This window comes from Scleropages formosus, chromosome 25 (assembly GCF_900964775.1).
Source record: "Scleropages formosus chromosome 25, fSclFor1.1, whole genome shotgun sequence".
Taxonomy (NCBI): domain Eukaryota; kingdom Metazoa; phylum Chordata; class Actinopteri; order Osteoglossiformes; family Osteoglossidae; genus Scleropages; species Scleropages formosus.
In genome coordinates, this window is record NC_041830.1 from 12,256,339 (window position 1) to 12,276,106 (window position 19,768).

The following is a 19,768-nucleotide window of genomic DNA, read 5'->3' on the forward strand; positions in this document are numbered from 1 at the left end:
AAGGTGCCACTGGACAGCGACAGACTAGGAAGCCATTATTTAGACGCCTGACATCCCCGGCCACAGCCTGCCACCTGTTGATTCACGCAGCTGAACAGAGGAAGCCAGCTAAACCGCCTCTCCCTTATCGCCCTGCAGGGGAGGGCCCCCAAAAACAAAGAAAAAAAAAAAAAAACAAGAAAACACCAGAGTTTAGGAAGAATGAGGCCCTATGCAGATCCTCACTGTCAGCAGTCTATCACAGGCAGGCACATGGAGGGGACCGCATCGGTTGAGTGCAGTCGGGTGTCGAACCAGTGCAGATCTTTATCTGGCCCTGTTCACCCTTTCCTCGTTGTTCTTCCCATGATGCTCCCCCCACCGACCCCTTCCTCCTTGAACGCAGCAGTTGTGGGAGAAATGTTTGGCTTTTTACTGTCCGTCCATCTGGCTCCCGCCTGCCCACCGCTCTGTTGGTCATCCCTGCAGATGCATGTGTGCAAGGAAGGGAAGGGAATGGGCTCTGGACAGTGTCACACTGATATGAAATGCAGCCAACAGTGAGGTCCCTGAGGTCTTTGCACGAAAGGAGGAAAAAACAGAGGTGTTTTTTTTTTGACAGCTTGAGACTGTCAGCAGGTGCGTTCAGTAACAGTTTTTAATGGTGTTCGGTGTCTGCAGAGAATCTGCAAGCAAGGTCAACATCTTACTGCACTGTTCCCCAGTTTTACTCTGTCATCTAATGTTTGACCTCTAGAGGACTGATTCAGTGTTTGCTAGTTGGTCAGCAACCTGTTTTTTGCAGAATGTGCCTTTGTTGGAGTGGCCTTATAATGGCTTAAAGCCTTGAAGTTCTTGAGCTTCGTTAGCGATATTAGAACCTATATTATACCTAAAAAAGAAAAATGACGGGTCAGGTTTTATGGGGGTGTGAACCATTGCATGGTGGGTACTTCATGTAGAACCATCTAGGAAACGTTACACTAATCCACTTGGCAACTGTTTGTGCAACACCCTAGGTAGCATGCTTAAGAGCCATTTAATCAGTATTTGGTGAGATTAACATTTTGAGTTTTCTGTGTTTGCTTTCAGAAGGAAGAAGGAAAGGTTCAGGGCCAGCTGAACCACTCAGACTCCAGCCAGTACATTCGTGAGCTCAAGGAGCAGATAGCAGAGCTGAAGCATGAGGTGAGCCCATGTGGACAGTGAGATTTTACACTGTCCCTCTTTATTTCTGGAGGTCAGTTTCTCTGCTTCTCCCTGTGTCCCCTGCCTGTAAACCTGTACCTCTTCATTGCTAGGGCAGTGCTGCCACCTCACAGGTCCTAAGATGTGGGTTCGGACATGAGTGCAAATTAGTTTGTGTATGGAGTCTTCCTGCAGTCCAAAGACCTGTTTCAAGTGGATTGGTAACTCTGAATTGCCCTTAGTGTGAGTGAATGAATGTGTCTTACATTGCTGTGTTGTGTGATGGGTAAATTAATTGTCTTTGTATATCCAGCAGTGTTGGTCACCTTGTACAAAGGAATCTGCTAAATGCAAATTAATAATGGTAATTAGTTCAGCAACAGCAAACCTTTCCTCAGCATTTGGAAAACATGGTCTGTATGACATACTCTAACATCTGATCAATTACCAGTGTGTGAAAACACCACAAGTAAGTAGTTTTCCTGCACTGCTTAATAGCTGTGAACATGCAGTCTCACCATGTAATCTGAAATTTGCCACTGTTCTTCATGGTTTAGGAATAAAACAAACAAATTTGGCAGACTCTTACAGTGTAAATTTCAGCCTTTTCTGAAAGAGAATGTAAATGAGGACTTGCACCTCTTTGAAATGAGAAGTCACACATAGTATTCACGGTGAAACTGAGCCCTTACAAGTGCAAAAGTTGACTGTTAATAACATAAACACACATTCTTGTATTGGGTTTAAAACTCCTTTGTACATTTCTGACTCACTGTCCAGCTTAATCACTTTAGATGTGAGCTTCTGCAAAATATACATGTTAGCATCAAGCTGAACCTGTAAAGTTTGGGGAACTAGGGAACAGCTGTTCACATGAAAACAAGCCATGGTTAGTTGTTATTAACCAAAATTAATGACCTTTTAGTTCCCTTTTTACCTTTACAGACGTGAGTGTCCGTTAGAATTCCCATGTGAGAAGGTGCAGGAAAAACACGGGTGAGCTTAAGAGTGATTTTAGGGAACTGGTCACAGTGGCTCCAGTCTGGAGCAGAAGGCTGCTGACATGTGTCCGCAGTAGTGCGAGACCTGCGGCCGAACTGGTGTAGAACCCCCACCCTCAACCCCCACCTGCTGACAGTCACCCGCCCCTGGGCTTGTCACTGAGCTCAGCCCTTATCAGCAACCCAATCTGTGACTACTTCTCCAACTCTTCTTGGAAACCAGTCACATGCAAGCGCTTGCACATTCATCTTCCTGAAGATAGGGATGGTTTTTTTCCTTCTGTTGTGCATGTTAAAGAGAACTCAACTGCCATGACAGCAGTCCTAGCAGTGATCCATATGATGCCTGTATTTTCTCCCGTTAGACTGTGCTTGCTGGTCATAAATGTCAAAGCACAGTGTAGCTCCTCTCCAATCAAAGAAGAGGTCCACCACTGCCTTGGATGGTGCTGCCACGTCTCGCGAGGAGTTCAGATTGCATAATCAAATAAGCCAAGATTGATATATAACAGTAGAATAATCAAGTAAAATCTGTTACACAACAGTTTGGCATAAAAATATTAAATTTGACCAACGTTCAGTCTCTTGGAATGGGTGTTAAACCTTAAAAATCAGTTCAATATTGCTTAAAATAGTGTCAAATTGCTAATAGGACTGCATTATTGTTGTTGCATCATGCATAGTGGAGTCCCTTCTTACTGTTTTGGGGTTTATTGCTCAGTTTGTTGCTCAGTTAATATTTTTATCCCACATTTCAACCCAGCAAAAACTTGAAATGACAGCCTTCAGATTGCAAGAATCTTTAAACTCATTTCTGCTTTTCAGGACTAGTCTTGTCTTTTTATGTATTCCACATATCGGTGGCTATGAAGGACCAAATAAATGGCTGAGGACGGAACACATGTTAAGGGTGTGGATGCACCCTTTTTATCCTGTTTTTCTCCTGCCCCCCCTCCCCAGTTTTAAAATTTGTTGAACTGGAGAAACATCTTGGTGTTGCATCTCTCACTATGAGTAAATGTGAAAATGTAAGGCAGACCTTCTCAGATTTCTCTTCTTGATTCTCATCTGACATCTGTAACCCATTTGAGGTTTTGTCACCATTTTGACCCCACTGGGCTAGTAGGTTTTACTTAGTGATGTATTGTAATGCTAGTTTTACTTTGACTGTTGTGCTATGTTCTACATCAGGAGGAAGTGATGCTGAAATTTGTAAGCTTTAACAAACATCTCAGTTGACTAGGTTTCCATAGGAAAATGTTACCTAGACAACAAATATTGCTTTAAGTGCTCCTAAAACACATCTGAGGTTGGAAATGATTGATTGGTTGTCTTCTACCAGTGAGACTTGTCTGAAAGGTAAAGAGCTGCAGTATTTACCAGTGAACCACTCATGAGAGAATACATGAAAATCTGAGTGACGTGATATTTGTATGTTTACAGGTGGTCTCCAGTTCACGATGGTTCAACTTACGATTTTTTTGACTTTACGATGAGCTGGCAATAGACATTCAGCAGAAACTGTACTTCGAATTTAGATTTTTTTTTTCCCCTCCTCTTCTTTCAAGGGAAGGGATGTGTGAAGCGATACTCTCTCGCAATGCTGGGCAGCGGCAGCGATCCACATCGCCCAGTTTGTCACGAAGAAGTGTGTATTAGGTGTATTAAATGCATTTTCGACTTACAGTATTTTTGACTTGCGATGGGTTTCGCGGAATGTAACCACACTGTAAATCAGGGACCACCTGTATACGTATGGGGCAGAAGATAATACCACCTTGCGATCAAGAAACTAATGGAATGATCCAGATTTGAATATTGCCTCCTTCGGTAATATCCTTAAAAAGGCACTTACTCTGAATTCCTCAAGTAAAAATTAACCCACTGTATACATAGGTAAATAATTTAAGTAGCTTAATATACAAGCTTAACATTGTATGTTCATTTGGGGAAAATCATCAGTTAAATAACAGTGATAGAAGAGGTGGTTTTACTGAAGACTGTATCTGAAAAAAGTAATCTAAGTCAAATGTATTGCAACAAACACAGTAGGAATCCTCTTGATGGGCCATTATACTAAATGCCTGCTGTTCTCCAGCATTTTAATGGTCACCTTAATGTTGTGTTTCTAATATTTTTTTTCCCTTTACCATAGAAGACTACTGATAGACAATCCCCTTTCAAATTTGTTCTTAATCACTCTGTTTGCTTAAAGGTCTCCTGTAGTCAAGTGTGTTGCCCCTCATCCTGTTTTCTGTTTAATGATTTCCACATCATGACAGAAACTCACCATACTGTTCATTTAGTTAGACCCAGATATTTTCCATGTTTCTCACCACAAAGTGGCTGTTTTACAACCCCCCTCCTCCCAGACTGAATATCATTTTATAAAGGCCTGGTAATAAAAAAAGTACATTTGACACTGAACAACTTAAGACAAGAGAACTCTCCCACTAAAAATTAACACAAGACTCTGCAAGGAAGCAGAGTTTGTCGTCTCACTCCTGATCAATGATTTACTGGGGAGGATGCAGTCAGATTTTAACCAGAAAAAAAAAGTGGCTTGTGGTTAAATTGAGATGTAGTAAATCATGCATTGTTTCTCCCTGCGCCCTATCTCAGGAGAGCAGTTGGGCGCCTCGGAGACTCTCAAGTCAGGCTGGCCGTCCCTCGCAGGAGCTCGGGGCTGCCCGGAGCTTGCGAAAGCCACCGTGAAGGAGGATGGTTCGGGGGGGGGGCAAGGGGAGGAGTGCATGTCCCGTGCTGGTTCTGTCTGATTTAAGTGGTTACGGTGGGTCAAAGGAACCCGTGAGGTGATAAGATAGCACTCGCTGAGAGGTCTTGTGGTTTTTTCTTTCTCTTCTCAAGACGCCCTGATGTTGCTCTGCACCACTCCTCTTCCACTACCTGTTCCTCACAGCCTGAGGAAAAGTGGGCCATCGGTTCTGACCTGAAGAGCTTAATGCCGTCTGTCTCTCGCTACTCCACTAACTACTGTAGCAGTATGGTGAAAGGGCTGCTTGTGACTTTACAGCTAGCATGAGTGACAACTTCAAGACAGCAAATAAGTATGTGAACGTAGTAGAACTGCTCTTTCAGAAAAAAAATGCAGTCACATTTTTGTTTTTTTTTTTTTAATCTGCTGGAACAAATCTTGGTTTGATGCTCAGTGCATCTGACAAAAGAGATTAGCACAGCAGTTCTTTATGGCAAAAACTGAAGTCAGCCAACATTGCATATGTTTTCCTGTTTCTTTCATGTCAGTTTTACTTGGGAGTGGTCCTCACTCTCAACAGTGGTTTGCCGTTTTACTTCAGGTACAAGCAGTGTTGTAGGTGTCAACTGTGAGGTGACAAGCTGCAAGTATCTTGATTTCTCCAAGTTTCTACAACATCCCTATCTACCATTTGCTGCTGCCCTTCTCCTTCCCCAAGTCCGACATCACATCATTCACAAATATTACCCTAATATTTCTCCAGTCTTATTCTTACACTTTTAATTGTCCATGTTGTGTGATATTTGCTTCTTGTGTAATGTTTCATATAATTCAGCTGTTTCAGCAAAAGTCTTTTTTTTTTGCCCTCAGGACAAACTACAGATCATTTCAAGAGTAACAACAAGAGCTGCAGATCACGCGTGGCTCTGGTTGCTAACACCAGTCTGTACAGTAGTACAATAAATAGTACAATAAATAGTTTAAAGGTTGGATTTGATTAAAATTTGCAGTGCAGCATTAAAGACTGGCAGAGATATCAAGTCACATTTGCTTATGCATTTACCAGCTGTTACAGGATGAATTTTGGCTTATGGTAAAGACCAGAAGGTACATACTGAAGCCAAGTAAAGGCATTAAGAGTGTAACATGGTTGCAAAAGTGCACCTTAATAAATTTACCTTCATCTGACAGAACAGGATGAATTTTGATAACGAAAATGGACTGTAGGTTAATGGGTGTTTAATACGAGTCCTTCCACTTGCTTCTAAAATACCACCACGTTGCTGGGCAAAAGTTCAACATGTAAGAAAGGGAGGGGAAAAAAAACCCCAGCAAACAGTTATCACTGCGCTTGTGTGCTGCTATTTCAATCACGTATTTTCTAAAAAGCTGAAGATGCTACCCCCAATTGCAGAGCTCCGAGCAAAACGAATCCTTTGTCTAATCTGAGAAGATCGAGAGGTGAAGACAAGCCGTGTCCGTGATGGCTTCTTTTTTCTGTTGTTGGTTTCCTGTTCTGAGTCACAACAAACCAGCAAGTTCACATTTGTCACGTTTACACTAGAACCTGTTGAGCTCTGATTAAGGTGTCATTTTGTCATACAAAACTATCACTTTTGTATCTGATGGCTGAGAGATTTCTTTGCATCTGTATAACACTGAAAGCAACACTTTATAGTTGAAGTTATCAGCGCTTGTCATGTAGGGTTGGATTTGCATAATTCAGAACGAGTGGTGCTGCTGTCCTTTCTATGAAGGGTCCATCAGAAAGCCTTCTTGGTGCTTTCACAAGCTGCACATCTTTTATGCAGTGTATGAACTGCTCATGAAAGCATGATGCATTATGTGTGAGGGTGTTAAGTTTTAAATTGGCGCGCTTCAGATTTCTGCTTAGCAAGCTACACTTGGATGTGTAGAAAATGCGTATGAATTTGCCGCTCATTTGAATTTATTCATTTAGCAGGAATTCAAAGCTATCCACGGGATTCGTTCTAAAGTTAAACCATTGATGTACAACCTTTAAGCAGTTTATTTTACAGCTTTTCTCTCTCTTTAGTCATGGGCAGTTATTTAGTTTTGAGGTGTCCCAGTCAAAGCACAGTGCCTACAATGTGATAGCCGAACATAGCTCTACTATTAAGGGCAGGTTTGACTGGGTAATGTACCATGCATGGTGGAGTGTCCATCACCTGGAGCAACCTGCAGCTCTTTTGGGTTTCCTCACTGAGGCACTAAAGCATGTTTTTGCTGTGAATGAAACCTGGGTCCACTTCATAGGACACACAAATTTATTGATGGGAGTAGGGAGTTGCAAGTGTTTTTTTTTTTTTTTTTTTTTTTTTTTTTAAATGTAGCATCTTCACAGGCCTTTGTGAACTCTAACTTAGTTTTAAACTAAGCTTACCTGTCTCATTACATTAACAAGTGCATTGGAGTATCACAAGAACTTCATATAAAACTTTTTTGTGTGCCCCCCCCAAATTTTGAATAATGCCTAAAGAGTTCACATTCAGAATGTTTTGCAAAACTTGTCTCTGTAATTCTTGTAGCAACTGTGCTTCAAGTGAAGGGGGGGAGGAGCGGGCTAGGCCTGCATCGAGCAGGGATATACACTAAGAGTATCTCAATGGAACAGCCCAGTCTGGCCCTTGTGGTTTTTTTTGCTGTGCTCTCAGTCTCAACTGCTCCTCTCACTGCCCCTCTCTCCACATGTCTGTCGTGGTGAGGCAGTCTGTGCCAGGTAAGATACGACCATATGTTGGCAGAGCACATCCTCCATAACTTTTCCAAAGGCTCCACCCCTTCCATATTCTTTTTTTTAAACTCGTCATCAGATCAGATGTTAGATGTTTCTTCCCAACCCATTTTTATCTGGTTGCCTGTTACATCTGTTGTGTTCTGACTCAAATCCCTTGCACGTGTTTCCAGTTGTAGGGTAAGGTCCCAGTTTTTTGCATTTCCAAATAGCGTTTTTACCTTCATTGCAAGTGTGGTTTTTTGGGTGATTTGCATTTAATGTTGCAACTGATTGGTTATGCTTCAAACACAGCGTTTGCTAAACAGGCGAGGGAAACCAAAGCATTGCATGTCCAGAGTGATGTTCCTCAAAATTTGCCAAGCTTTTGGCCTGTTTCATTTGTGCTGCAAGATGTTTTCCATTTGATGCGTTAACGGCAGGATGTGGATCGTGTGTGTGTATTAAATCCATGGTGTTTCCATTCCCACCCTGTAGATCCAGTGCTTGAGAGGCCGGAGGGGCTTGTCTGGCCAGCCCACTTTTGACGGCATCCACATTGTCAACCACTACGTCGGGGACGATGACTCGTACCACTCCTCGGACGAGGACATGGGCAAGGACCCATCAATCACCGTACCCTCATCATTTGGGCAGAGGCAGGAGGCCCGGCGGATAGTGCTACACCCAAACCTGGTTGAAAGTGACAGTGATGGAGAAGAGGATGGCCTGCGCCTTTCTCTCCCCTCTGAAGCACTCAACAGTCACAAGACCACCACTGTGTAACTGCCAGCAGAGCAATGCTTCCACGCTGACCACCAAGGGAGGGGCTTTTAATTCTCTGCCTGTCAGTGGGTCTTCAGTTGCTTTTTCCCCCAGTTATAACACTTCCTTCCTACAGAAGGCTGCATTGAATTTCAAGGAAAGTAAAAACTGGTTGTTTTAAACCTAGGGGAGTAACCTGAGGCTACATCAGACTTACATTGTCTTAACTTGTTCTTGTCTGCCTTACTCTGGCCAAAAGAGCTGTACCATCCTGTAGAGTCAATGTGATGGCGCACAGAGGCTCATAATTTTAAAACTCAGGCTTCCTGTAACCTTAAGTCTGAGAGACGGCCTAAGCAGAGGTCCTCCAAGGTACAAGAAGAGAGACTGTGCAATATTTGGTTTTGCTTTTTTTGTCTCTTGACTGGGGAACTATTAAGGGCACAAGGCATCAGCACGCTTGAGGTAAAGAAGAAAAAAAATGTTAAAGCAGAGATCAAAAGAGCGAATGGCTAAGCGTCATTAAAGCAGTGGTCCTCTTTAGTTTGATCGTTCATGTCATGCATAAGTCGAAAACCAACATTTGCGTTTATGACAGATGCAGGTCTAGTAGGTGTGTGTGCATGTGTGTCATTCTTCTTTTGGCAGGTCAGATGGTCTGTTAGGGCCTGTGTGTATTACTTGCATATGAACATGTCTTTCAATACGTTTCCATATCTTTATGTTGACTTGAAGATAGAATGCCTTTGTTTCAAATGGTTTGCAGTTTGTCTGTTGTACAAATCGATGTAAAGGGACATTTCATTCCGTAATGTGACCCGTTTTAGTGCAGAACGGTTGGCATGTAGCAAGCCACATTGTGAACTTTTATTATTTATACTTCTAATTACTAGTGAATGAGGGAGTAACTATATGTTGAAGCATATGTACATATGCATTATGTATTTACGCAACTGTCTGGAAGCAGATTAACAGATAAACATGGGTGATCATTGATATGTTGTAATGAATGAGGTACCAACTTAACTAATTCTTCATTGTTTAGCCATTCCCTCCAGTCATGGTTCTCTTTACAGCAATAATCAGTTAAAGCAGGTAGCTTGAAGAGAATGTAATCAAGTTCCAAGTGAAGCAATACCTGTTGCAAAATGGTAGTCTGTGAGATGTTTTTAATTCTCTTTTCTTAACAAATTCCCTGTTTGGTTGCACAACTGAAAAAAAAAAACGGCAAAAATCACCACCAACTTTTAAAATCGCAGACATCCCAGTCTGTCCTTTTACATGTGTTATCAGCAAAATGGACACCTTCAGTTTCTCTGTACGTCTGTTTCCAGTGAAGGAGGCTGACCTGCCATGGGCACCAACACATTATTTGTATGCATGCCTAATGTTGAAGGAGGAGTTTTTTTTTTTTTTTTTTTTTTTTTTTTTTTTTTTTTAAACTGTGAGATAAAGGGAATTGCAGTTAATAGGCATGCAAGCAAACTAACAAAATACGAAGTCGATGAAAGCTTTAATGGCTTGTTTGTAAACTTGTAAATATATATTTCTCTTTTTTAATCTAAATGCAAAGGTGATCAGCTGAGACTAGGAAGGCATTTTTAACAGTTCAGTTTGGGTTTAAGTCCTTTTTAATGTATTATCAGTTGCCTGGGGTGTGCGGCAGATATCATGGCCTCCCTGTTGGCCGTCACCCCGTGTGTGTACATTCACCAGCGATGCTTGGCGTACACCATCTCCCCATTTGGCTACGCAGCGTTTTTATAATTATACATGGGAGTTTCATGGTCTAGCTAAGCTTCCAGTGAAACTCTCAAACGTGCCATTAGTTAAATCAAAGTTAGAGTTCATCGAAGCTGGGTTTACCCCTTTTTTGTTTAAAAAAAAATAAATAAATAAAAAAATAATTCTCCACACCTACACCACCCACATCTGTGCTTGAAGTTGACGTCATGTCCATGATGTCTGATGATGGTGCCGGTGAAGGGGTGGTGAGGTGTAGCCTAGGTGGAGAAAACCACCAGTTCTCATAGTGTCGGAGCCGCGTCGGCTGCGTGCAACTATGACAAAGTTCACAAGTTGCTGGCTAGAAAGCAGCCACCCATGGAGCACTTAGATGCTTGCTTGCCAACACTAACCACTGGACTCTGTAGCTCCAGTGTGAGTCCCGTACTCATGGGAAACACTATGTGTGTGATGTGTTCTAAATAAAATGTTATTTAATAAAATTTTTCAGTGTCTTCCTGCCTTCTTTTTGGGTTTCTTTGTTACAGGGGTTCAGTGTAACTTCTGTGAAACTGAGCAGATTATTGCCCAAGCAATCCCTCTTTTTTCTGCAATTTGCCAAATCGTTTTCTTTCCCACCACTTGTAGGAGTCCCATTTGTGGAGTTAAATGCAAAGCAGGAAACTACATGCAAATTTGCAATACTTTCTGCACTTTGTTTGTTTGTTTACACAAAAAGATATATTTTTGTAAATGCGTTGGATAGGAAAGTGTGATTGTCCCCATGGTCTGTAACTTGTTTCTTCTATCATGAAATTACTGCCAGAAACAAACCCCAAGGTTTTTTTTTTTTTCTTTTGCATTTGTTCATTCAGCAGGCACTTTTCTCCAAAGCAACCTACAGTGGAATGAAAACAATACAAGTCATTACATTTCATGGTAACTAGAAATTTGCTTATGAGAACCAAGTCACCTGTTCTTCATTTTAATCGTGTTCAGAAATGAAAAAAGTTTTCAGGTACTAAACAGCCCCTTAACGACTTCAGAAAGATTTATAGTAATTCATGATGCTCGCTTCAGATGGTATAAACTTGAAGGGAGCTATACAGAAATTGTCATAGCTCAGTTCAGTAGGTTGTTAAATGTTGCTGTTTGTGATTGACTCGAAGAGACTGAATTTTAACTCATCACTGGTGTGAACCACACGCCTTTTTATCATGGTTGTGTTTGTTACTGTGAAGACCCTGATGCAAGAGGCTGGCTGCAAAATTTAAATAAAAGTGCGCAGATCATACAGTCCGCTTCCTAAAATAACATATCTGCTTTCACTGAGAATGATGATATTTTTTTAAAAGGCCAAGCTACTGAAGGGTGCCCCCTAACTCAGAATAGGCTAATTTAAATCTCCACAGCTATTTAAAACTAAAAAAAAAATCTCTATTCACAAAAAGCATGATGTGTCCTGCAGTGTACCTTATGTTAACTGCCGCTAAGAATAAATCTGCAGTGACATGATCTTAATTTCGGGAATGCCATTCGCGCGCTGCAGCCGCACCTAGAACTCTAAATATAAAAGCCTCCCCCGCTGAAAAGGAAACGAGAGAAAAAGGAGCAGATCGTCTTCTTTGGTCTCCGATAGTTCGCCGTAGGAGTCCGTCTGCGCAGCGCGTTGTTCCTGCGTGCAATCGGCACAGTCATTGCAAAACGAAAATCCAATCTGTTGGTGGGCCGGGGGCGGGGTGGGGGGGCTACCAAGCAACTTTATGCGTCCCATAATGATTTTACATCATATCGGAAAATTAAGAATCAATTTTCCTGAGCGTCCCTCTTTTTAGTGGGGGGGGTCCCCGCTGTGCGGTCCTAATATGGACCCAAAAGTGAGTTTTACTGCGAAACGACGTATAACGGGGCGCCTACAGCTTCTGCGCTACCTGGGCGATTCGGTCATTCGGCTTCGTTTTGCCTCCTCAGTAAACGCCTTTGCAGCTGAGATTAAAAGTATTGGCGACTTTAAATCCTTTCCCGGGTTTCTAAATACGTTTAAACCCCCAGCAAAGTGCTGAAGGCATAATCATGCAGCTCATTCAAGTCCCGCTATACGAATACTGGAATTTACTTTCAGTTATGTGCGCGGACTGGCAGTCAGTCTTAAAATCCGTGCCTAAAACGCTCAGGGTTTCCCACTTTAAACTTTGATTTCAGCGCGGAAGTCGAACGGAACGCACCAACGAATTGCACGGTGAATGTTAGAAAAATCCCGCCGAGAATCAGAAGCGCAGATAAAAAAAAAAAAAAAAGAAAGAAAAAAAAAAAAAAAGTGGTAAGACGCGTTTTCTTATGAAACGTGTTGCTGAAACTAACGTTCAGGAAGTTCTCTTGCGGTATTTAGGGGCTGAACTTGTGGAGCCTCTTATACGCTTGGGACAGACTAGAAGGGAGGTCTTACAAACAAGACAGAGAAGGTCCGTCCGCGGGGTCTGCGCTGCCGGCTCTTTCTGCAGGTCTCGCCTCCTCCTCCCCCCTCCCCTCGCACCTGTTTGTGCAGGTAAGTCCTCCGCAACGCACTTTACTCACAGTCGCAGGATCTTAAAAAAAGAAAAACGGGAGGGGGGGGAGTGGAGAATGAAGCGACGCTGAAAGGTGCCCCCCAGTGAGTCGGGCGCGCGCAACAGGTTCATCGTGTCTATTTTCACGGGCAACAAATTAATCTGGGTTTTAAAACTCCAAGCGAGCCTCTCTTCGCTCTGTTTACACGATGTGACTTCGCACGTTTGTTTGTGCGTTCAAGTTGTCCGTCGGGTCACTTACGTGAACTCCTTCCCCGCAAATGGCTGATTTTGTTTCATAAACCCCTCTTGTTATTAATTAATGCTCGCATCTCTGCCCACGTAGTTTTTTTTTTTTTTTTTCCACATTTTAAATTGTTTATCATGCGATAGATAGACGATGAAACGGTGCACCTGGGTGCCTCTGTGTTTTCACCATGTGCTCCAGCTTTTTTTTTTTTAAATTTTTTTACGGTCCAGCTTTTTTTTTTTCCCCCTCATCTATGAAAGAAGTGTGTGCGCACAGGTGCTGCATCTCAGCTTTTTCCCAACCGATTTAACCTTGTCGAACCTTGATCCCAAACCACACCTGATTTCTTTTGAAGTCCGAGCGCTCGGTTCAGATTGGAGGACTTGAGCAGGAACCTCTGGGAACTTATTTTTCTTCTGCTATACTCACCGGAATTACGTTTTATTCTCGAATAAAATATAATTACATGACTCAGGTTGCTCCTGATCCAGGTTGACAAGGAGAACCGGCGGTGTGGCTCGTTAAAGGAGGACTGTAAGCATCCTGTTATAATGTGATTTAATTCATATAAAATGAGCTTCTCGGACCCACTCCCTGTCCAGTGGGTCCAGTGAGGCCGGGCACATGTGCGTTTCTGCATGGAGTGTGTGTTCTTCTTCGCAGTGATGCTGCTCTGTGATCGACAGAGGGCTCACACTCCTGTCTCACACACACAATCACACCACCTCCAGCACCGCAGACCCCGCAACACACTAATTCCACGCAGCGAAGCTTGGGAGATCATGCAGGTCCGGTCACAGGAACAGTAATTTACTGAGTAAAGCTGTTGGGTTGAATAAGTAAACTTTTTGATAGAAAATCACTCTTCATTTCAGTCATTATTTTATGTTACACTGCAATCGTGTAATGATCTCTTTTGATATAAACACTCTGCATCCTGAATACTTTCCTCCAAAACAACAACTTGTCAAAATAGCATGTTGAAATCTTTAAGATAAGCTGCTCTGCTCAAGAAAGAAATGGAAATATCTGACATCATACCACCTTTACATAATCTTTCAATTTTAGTGTTTCTTATCATACCGAAATGCTTTTTTTTCTTATGAAAACACATGAAAATATTACTGTATTCTAATATTACAAAGACCGAGCTTGGAGAGAGAGAGAGAGCGCGCGCTCTGCAGCCAGTGTGGTTTTTTTTTTTATTGTTAGGATTCTTGAAATCTGATTTTCTTGAAAGCTGTTTCGACCCTGTGCTGTGCATAAAACCAATTAAAAAAGATTCTGGAAATCTGAATAGTTGATTTTAAAAAGCAACACCGTCTTTTGTGGAATATTAAAAAATGTCGTAAATATAACAGCATTGAATGTAAATATAATAATTGCGGCATTCTCCTTGCAAATTGTGGCACGAAGACATGAACACATTAAAAAAAACGAAACGAAATTATCGATAAATTACATGATTAATATTATAATATTTGATTAACGATCGTCCCGCGAGTGTGATTTGGGAATTCTTCCATTTCTATGAAACATAACAATATTCCAGGTTTATTTCAGTTTTTTTTTTGGGCAGTTTGTATTGGTATGGGGGCTGCTTTGGGGTGGTTTTTGGTGAGGGGGGAGGAAATGGTATGAGCTTTCCGCAGTGTGTGTGTGTGTGTGTGTGTGTGTGTGTGTCCGCGCGCACTCTGTCTCTGTTTACTCCTGATTGCAAACGTCATTCAGGAAGAAACACGAGACAGTGGAGGCCGGAGCAGCGCGTGGGCACGGCCCGGTGTCTCGAGCCTAATTTAGTTCGCAGCAAAATGATGCACCTCATCGTGGAAAGTTACAAAACCCACGCGGACCTCGAGTCAGAAACCTTTGAAAAGCAGTGTATTGTAAAAAAAAAAAAGAAAGGCGTTCGGCTGTGGATGCCAAGGGTATGATGATGGTGTTGCATCAGTTTAAAATATAAATCCGACAATGAAAAGTTATGAAGTGCCTCTGTGGATTATATATTCACTGTCATCTTCTATTTACCCAACAAACTGTAAAAGTGTGGGGCACATCCAGGGCACTGCACTAATATTAATAACCGTGCATGTTGCAGGTTCTCTGAAGATTAAGGCATCATAAAAGTACACGAAATGAAATAAACATGACAGGCGACACGTGTGCGTCGATACAGTGTAACAATGCAGTTTATTGTTATTCTGTCCCTAAGAGCGCGCGCGTTCAGGACGTTGCATCGTATTCACTCTGTAACCAGTTCGATTCGTTTTAATTAGATATTAGTTCGTATAATAATAATATGTGGTGGGTTCATTCGATTCGGGCTCCCCGAAAGACGCCGAGGGAAGCGGAACCCGTGGAACCCGTGGAACCCGGGCCGTGGAACCCATCTCCTCCTCTCGTGACCTCCCGCTCGTATTCGGTGACCGAGTGTGTTAAAGCAGTGTGTCACTTATCCTGATTGCCAGCAGTTTAAATTCCCCCAGGTGATTCAGCGGGATCCAGCGGGTCGCGTCGCGTTTGTTTCCCAGCGGACCAATCGCGAAGGGCTGGGGGTGTGGTGCGGGGGGGCGGGGAGGGGGGGTGTGGGATTGTTGCCTCTCTCAGGCACCTGTCCACATAACACCTGGTGAACGACGGGAGCAGCTCTGCCTCGCACCCCCCCCAACCCCACCCTCTGTCACACATTTATTGGCGCAGTTTCCAACCAATGGTCTTCAAATGTCTCCAAAGATAAGAGGGAGCCGCTCGTTCCGACGGACCCCCAGAAGCCCGGAGTCGGCAGGTCGCTTTGGACCGTGAGTGACCACGCGAACGGACAGGAGCCAAGATGCCCAGGTCGTTTCTGGTGAAGAGCAAAAGGGCGCACAGCTACCACCAGCCCAGGTGCCTGGAAGATGACTACAGCAGACTGGACACCATTCTGGCTCATATCTGTGGAGGTATGCAGCGCGTGAGCGGGAGCGCGTCTGTGCGCATTATCATTATTATTATTATTATTATTAGCATTATTATTACCATTCCTATTATTATTGTGTATTACCATGCCGTGATTACAGTTTTCCTTCTTGGAGAATTTCTGGAACAAAAAAAAGTGGCAGGGCGGTGCAGGGCGTAAAAGCGCTCTTTCTGTTTCATCTCGTGCAGGTATTTACTATTATTTACAGCAAGAAAAACTATACGAATTTATACTCCAAATAATGGTAATTCAGTTATTTAAATGAGGCCTTCTCACATGTGCAGCGGTATTAAAATGGAATCAATCAATGTAGGCTTTAAGCCCACTTCGCATGCGGATGCTGAGGCTTCGCGTCTCTAGAGAAAGAAAAAAAAAAAAAAACAGACTAATATTAGATAGGTTCCGCATCAGACTGTGTAAATTATTAGTTTTCTGGGAAACACCGGTGATTTTCCTGCCGGTTTGGTGTCGAGTGTGGTTATGAGTTGTAAGATCGAGACGGAATATTTGTGATTGTGGTTGAAATGCTGCACGTTCCTCCTTCATCTGCGGTGTCGTGTCTCTGCGAACAGAAAGTAAGACTCCTGTGGAGTCGGGACTCTGCTCGGACCCGCTGGGGGTCGACCCCAGGGGCAGGGTCTCCCCGCAGTCCCACCTGGTGGAGACCGCCGACCTGTCCTCCAAATCCCCCCCCAGCTGCGAGGGAAGCGTGTGCGGGAGGTCCTCGGACTATGAGGATTACTGGAGACCCCCGTCTCCTTCAGCATCGCCAGGTCCGCATTTTATGTTGTTCTCCTCGCTCGCAAAACGGGGTGGTGGGGCTCGACCCAACAACATACCGGTGACTATCCCTGTCCTTAATTGCCATGCGATCTGCTGGTCCTGATCGACCCGGGGGCGGGGCAACTATCTGGAGAGAAAAAAAAAAAAAACTGCCCCCTGACGCTGTCGTGACGTTCAGGGTTTGGACTGATAACCAGCCGGGAGTCCATGATGTGCTCGAACTGATCACCACGCGGCGTTACTTCGCCGTCTCCGACCGTCACAGTCATCGGGAGCAAGTGACTCATCTTTTTGCTGCCCATACATATACGAAATGTATCAATCGGCCCTGCACGAGACGCACCGCCTGCTGTGTTATTGTTGACGTCGCACACACTTTGCCCGAAAGTGTCTTACAACAATGTTAAACTGCTCCGACTGTCACTGTCATTGATTGTCACTGCAGCGCTTAAATTGCTCCACTTGGTTTCTCCACAGCACATCTTCTGCTCTTTACTGTGTCAGTGTGTGATACATACATCATCAGCCTTAAAAAGCAAAAAAATGAAAAAGCCCCGAAACCACGTTTGTCTCATCGGCGGGAGGAAGCTCACGCACGTGTTTGTTTCGGCAGTGGATTCAGACAAGTCCTTCCCGGCTGACGACCCCTCCGTGGACGAGACCCAGCCGTTCGCCATCCCGTTCCGGCCCTACGCCTGGAGCAGCTACCCCGGGTCCGAGCTCAGACACCTCGTGCAGCAGACGTACCCCCACCGCGCGGTGTCGCTGGACCGCGGCGGGGCTCTGGGGCTCTACGATGACAGGGGTGCGGAGACCCCCCTGTTCGGCGATCGGCCCGCCGCGGGGGGGCTATACGGGGACTACAGCGCAGCCAGCGGCCTCTTCGACCGGGGGACCCCCCCGCGGCTCTTCGCGGACCACGAGCTGCGCGGCAAAGTGCCCGCAATCAAGGCGGAGTCCGAGCTGCTGTGCAGCCGCCTGCTGCTGAACGGAGCCTACAAGTGCATCAAGTGCAGCAAGGTGCGCGACGACAACAACAACAAACAACGACAAACAACAACGAGTCATCGCGCATCACGTGGTCTCAGCGACGCACCAGATTTCCCCCCCGGCGTTGGCTGTTTACGCGTGTGCAGCGCTGGCCCACGTTCGCTTTGAACGGCAGGGGGCGTAGTGGTTAGAAGTGCCGCTTTCGCACCCGGAGGTTGCAGGTTCGAATCCCACCTCTTGCTGCAGTACCCTTGTACCCTTGAGCAAGGTGCTTACCCTCCATTGCTCCAGTAAAAGTCGCGCTGCTGTGTAAGCGGGTAAATCAGGGTAACGCTACGGGAGCCGGGAAGAACGTGAATGTAAACGAACACGCGCTCCCTCCTTCCTCGCGCAGGTCTTCTCCACGCCGCACGGTCTCGAGGTGCACGTGCGCAGGTCGCACAGCGGGACCCGACCCTTCGCGTGCGAGATGTGCGGGAAGACGTTCGGCCACGCGGTGAGCCTCGAGCAGCACAAGGCCGTGCACTCCCAGGTGGGACATGGGGTCCTGTCCCTCGGGCGGGGGTTCCGGAGCACGTGATCTGTTAAGGAAGATGATTGATTTAATTATGCGTGTGTGAGATGGTTTGGAAAAGTACGACGTGCAGATGAAAAGATGTTATTTAAACAGAATGTATTATTATTATTATTATTATTATTATTATTATTATTATTATTATTATTATTATTACATGTAATTCATGTGCAAAAAAATCAGTGTTTTTTGTTTACTGTTTAATGATGTAAGTCTACAAAACGGCAATTAAAACGCTCATCTCGTTTCTGCTTTCCAAGGAAAGAAGCTTTGACTGCAAAATCTGTGGCAAGAGCTTCAAGAGGTCGTCCACGCTGTCCACGCACCTGCTGATCCACTCGGACACGCGGCCGTACCCGTGTCAATACTGCGGCAAGAGGTTCCACCAGAAGTCGGACATGAAGAAGCACACCTTCATTCACACAGGTAACACATTATTATTATTATTATTATTATTATTATTATTATTATTATTATTTCCGAAGAATCGCGACTGGTTCATTCCAAATCCATACATTTAGTGTCCCCCGCATTACCTGTAGTCTGGGTGTTACTGGCTGTCCGCGCGCGCCCGGTTTGGTTCAGTACCCCTGAAACCAGCATGGGGCCGCAGAACACAGGACTCCCGGCGCTCCCTTATAACCTGAGAGTTGCTGGTTCGAATCCCCGCTCTTGCTAACGAACCCTTGATCGCCTTCCTCTGAACTTTTACAGTAAGAAAAAAACGGGTAAATTAATTTTAAAATGGATTATGTAATATCTCCAGTGGTCTGGAACCGAGGTGTGAAATAATAATAATAATAATAATAATAATAATAATAATAATAGATGGGTACCAATTACAAATCCACTTGAAAAATCTGTAAATATATATTTATTTATAATAATAATAAGAAGAAAAATAAACCTGCAAGCCGAGCCTGTTGCTGTACTACACATCACAAGACATGTTCCCGTGCAACGTAGTAAATTTTTTATTTTCTTTTTTTTTTTTTTACTGCAACACACCAGTAAACGCGGGCTTCTGCGCCCCCTCCGCCAAGGGACAGATCTCGGAAAGGACTTCTGCACACGTGCTCGTTTCTCGTTTCAGGTGAGAAGCCCCACAAGTGCCAGGTGTGCGGCAAGGCCTTCAGCCAGAGCTCGAACCTCATCACCCACAGCCGCAAACACACGGGCTTCAAGCCCTTCGGCTGTGACCTGTGCGGGAAGGGCTTCCAGAGGAAGGTGGACCTGCGGAGACACAAGGAGACGCAGCACGGACTGAAGTGAACGAATACACACACACACACACACACACACACACACACACACACACACACACACACACACACACACACACACACAGAGCCTCCGCACACCGTGGCACTGAACTGGGAGCCGCAGCCGCGCACCAAACACTAGTGGAGAGACTGGGAGTCAACCTGTCCCCCCCCAACCCACCCCCCCCATTATGGATTACTGCTCTTGTCTGCATATCCTCTGCACGGAGACACACACCATGGTGACTCTTCTCTGAGGACTGAGCCTCTGTAATGTGGGAGCTTGCGCCTGAACC

The 19,768-nt window shown here is 44.4% G+C and overlaps 2 protein-coding genes across 5 annotated transcripts in view; both read left to right on the plus strand.

Moving 5' to 3' along the window:
* evi5a (ecotropic viral integration site 5a) overlaps positions 1 to 9,785 on the plus strand; it is a 54,697-nt gene extending 44,912 nt beyond the window's left edge. For 3 of the 4 annotated variants that reach the window (XM_018731269.2, XM_018731272.2, XM_018731270.2), the window contains 2 exons: positions 1,072 to 1,167; positions 8,117 to 9,785. In XM_018731269.2, the coding sequence (XP_018586785.1) occupies positions 1,072 to 1,167; positions 8,117 to 8,404 (384 nt within the window). In that variant the 3' untranslated portion in view covers positions 8,405 to 9,785. Of the gene's footprint in view, positions 1 to 1,071; positions 1,168 to 7,614; positions 7,625 to 8,116 lie in introns of all 4 variants that reach the window. The other variant, XM_018731273.2, reaches the window with a different exon arrangement.
* A 2,757-nt stretch (positions 9,786 to 12,542) lies between these two features.
* Positions 12,543 to 19,650, plus strand: gfi1aa (growth factor independent 1A transcription repressor a). Its single transcript, XM_018731275.2, has 7 exons — positions 12,543 to 12,653; positions 15,638 to 15,846; positions 16,436 to 16,636; positions 17,260 to 17,666; positions 18,031 to 18,168; positions 18,471 to 18,636; positions 19,304 to 19,650. The coding sequence occupies exons 2-7, from the start codon at positions 15,735 to 15,737 to the stop codon at positions 19,480 to 19,482; spliced, it is 1,203 nt and encodes a 400-aa protein (XP_018586791.2). The 5' UTR covers positions 12,543 to 12,653; positions 15,638 to 15,734; the 3' UTR covers positions 19,483 to 19,650.
* The last annotated feature ends 118 nt before the right edge of the window (positions 19,651 to 19,768 follow it).

Excerpts from the sequence above, each read along its gene's own strand:
- gfi1aa (XM_018731275.2), top strand. The coding sequence starts at position 15,735 with ATGCCCAGGTCGTTTCTGGTGAAGAGCAAAAGGGCGCACAGCTACCAC. Across the intron at positions 16,637-17,259 it reads GTCTCCTTCAGCATCGCCAG|TGGATTCAGACAAGTCCTTC; the intron begins GTCCGCATTTTA and ends TTGTTTCGGCAG. Across the intron at positions 17,667-18,030 it reads AGTGCATCAAGTGCAGCAAG|GTCTTCTCCACGCCGCACGG; the intron begins GTGCGCGACGAC and ends TTCCTCGCGCAG.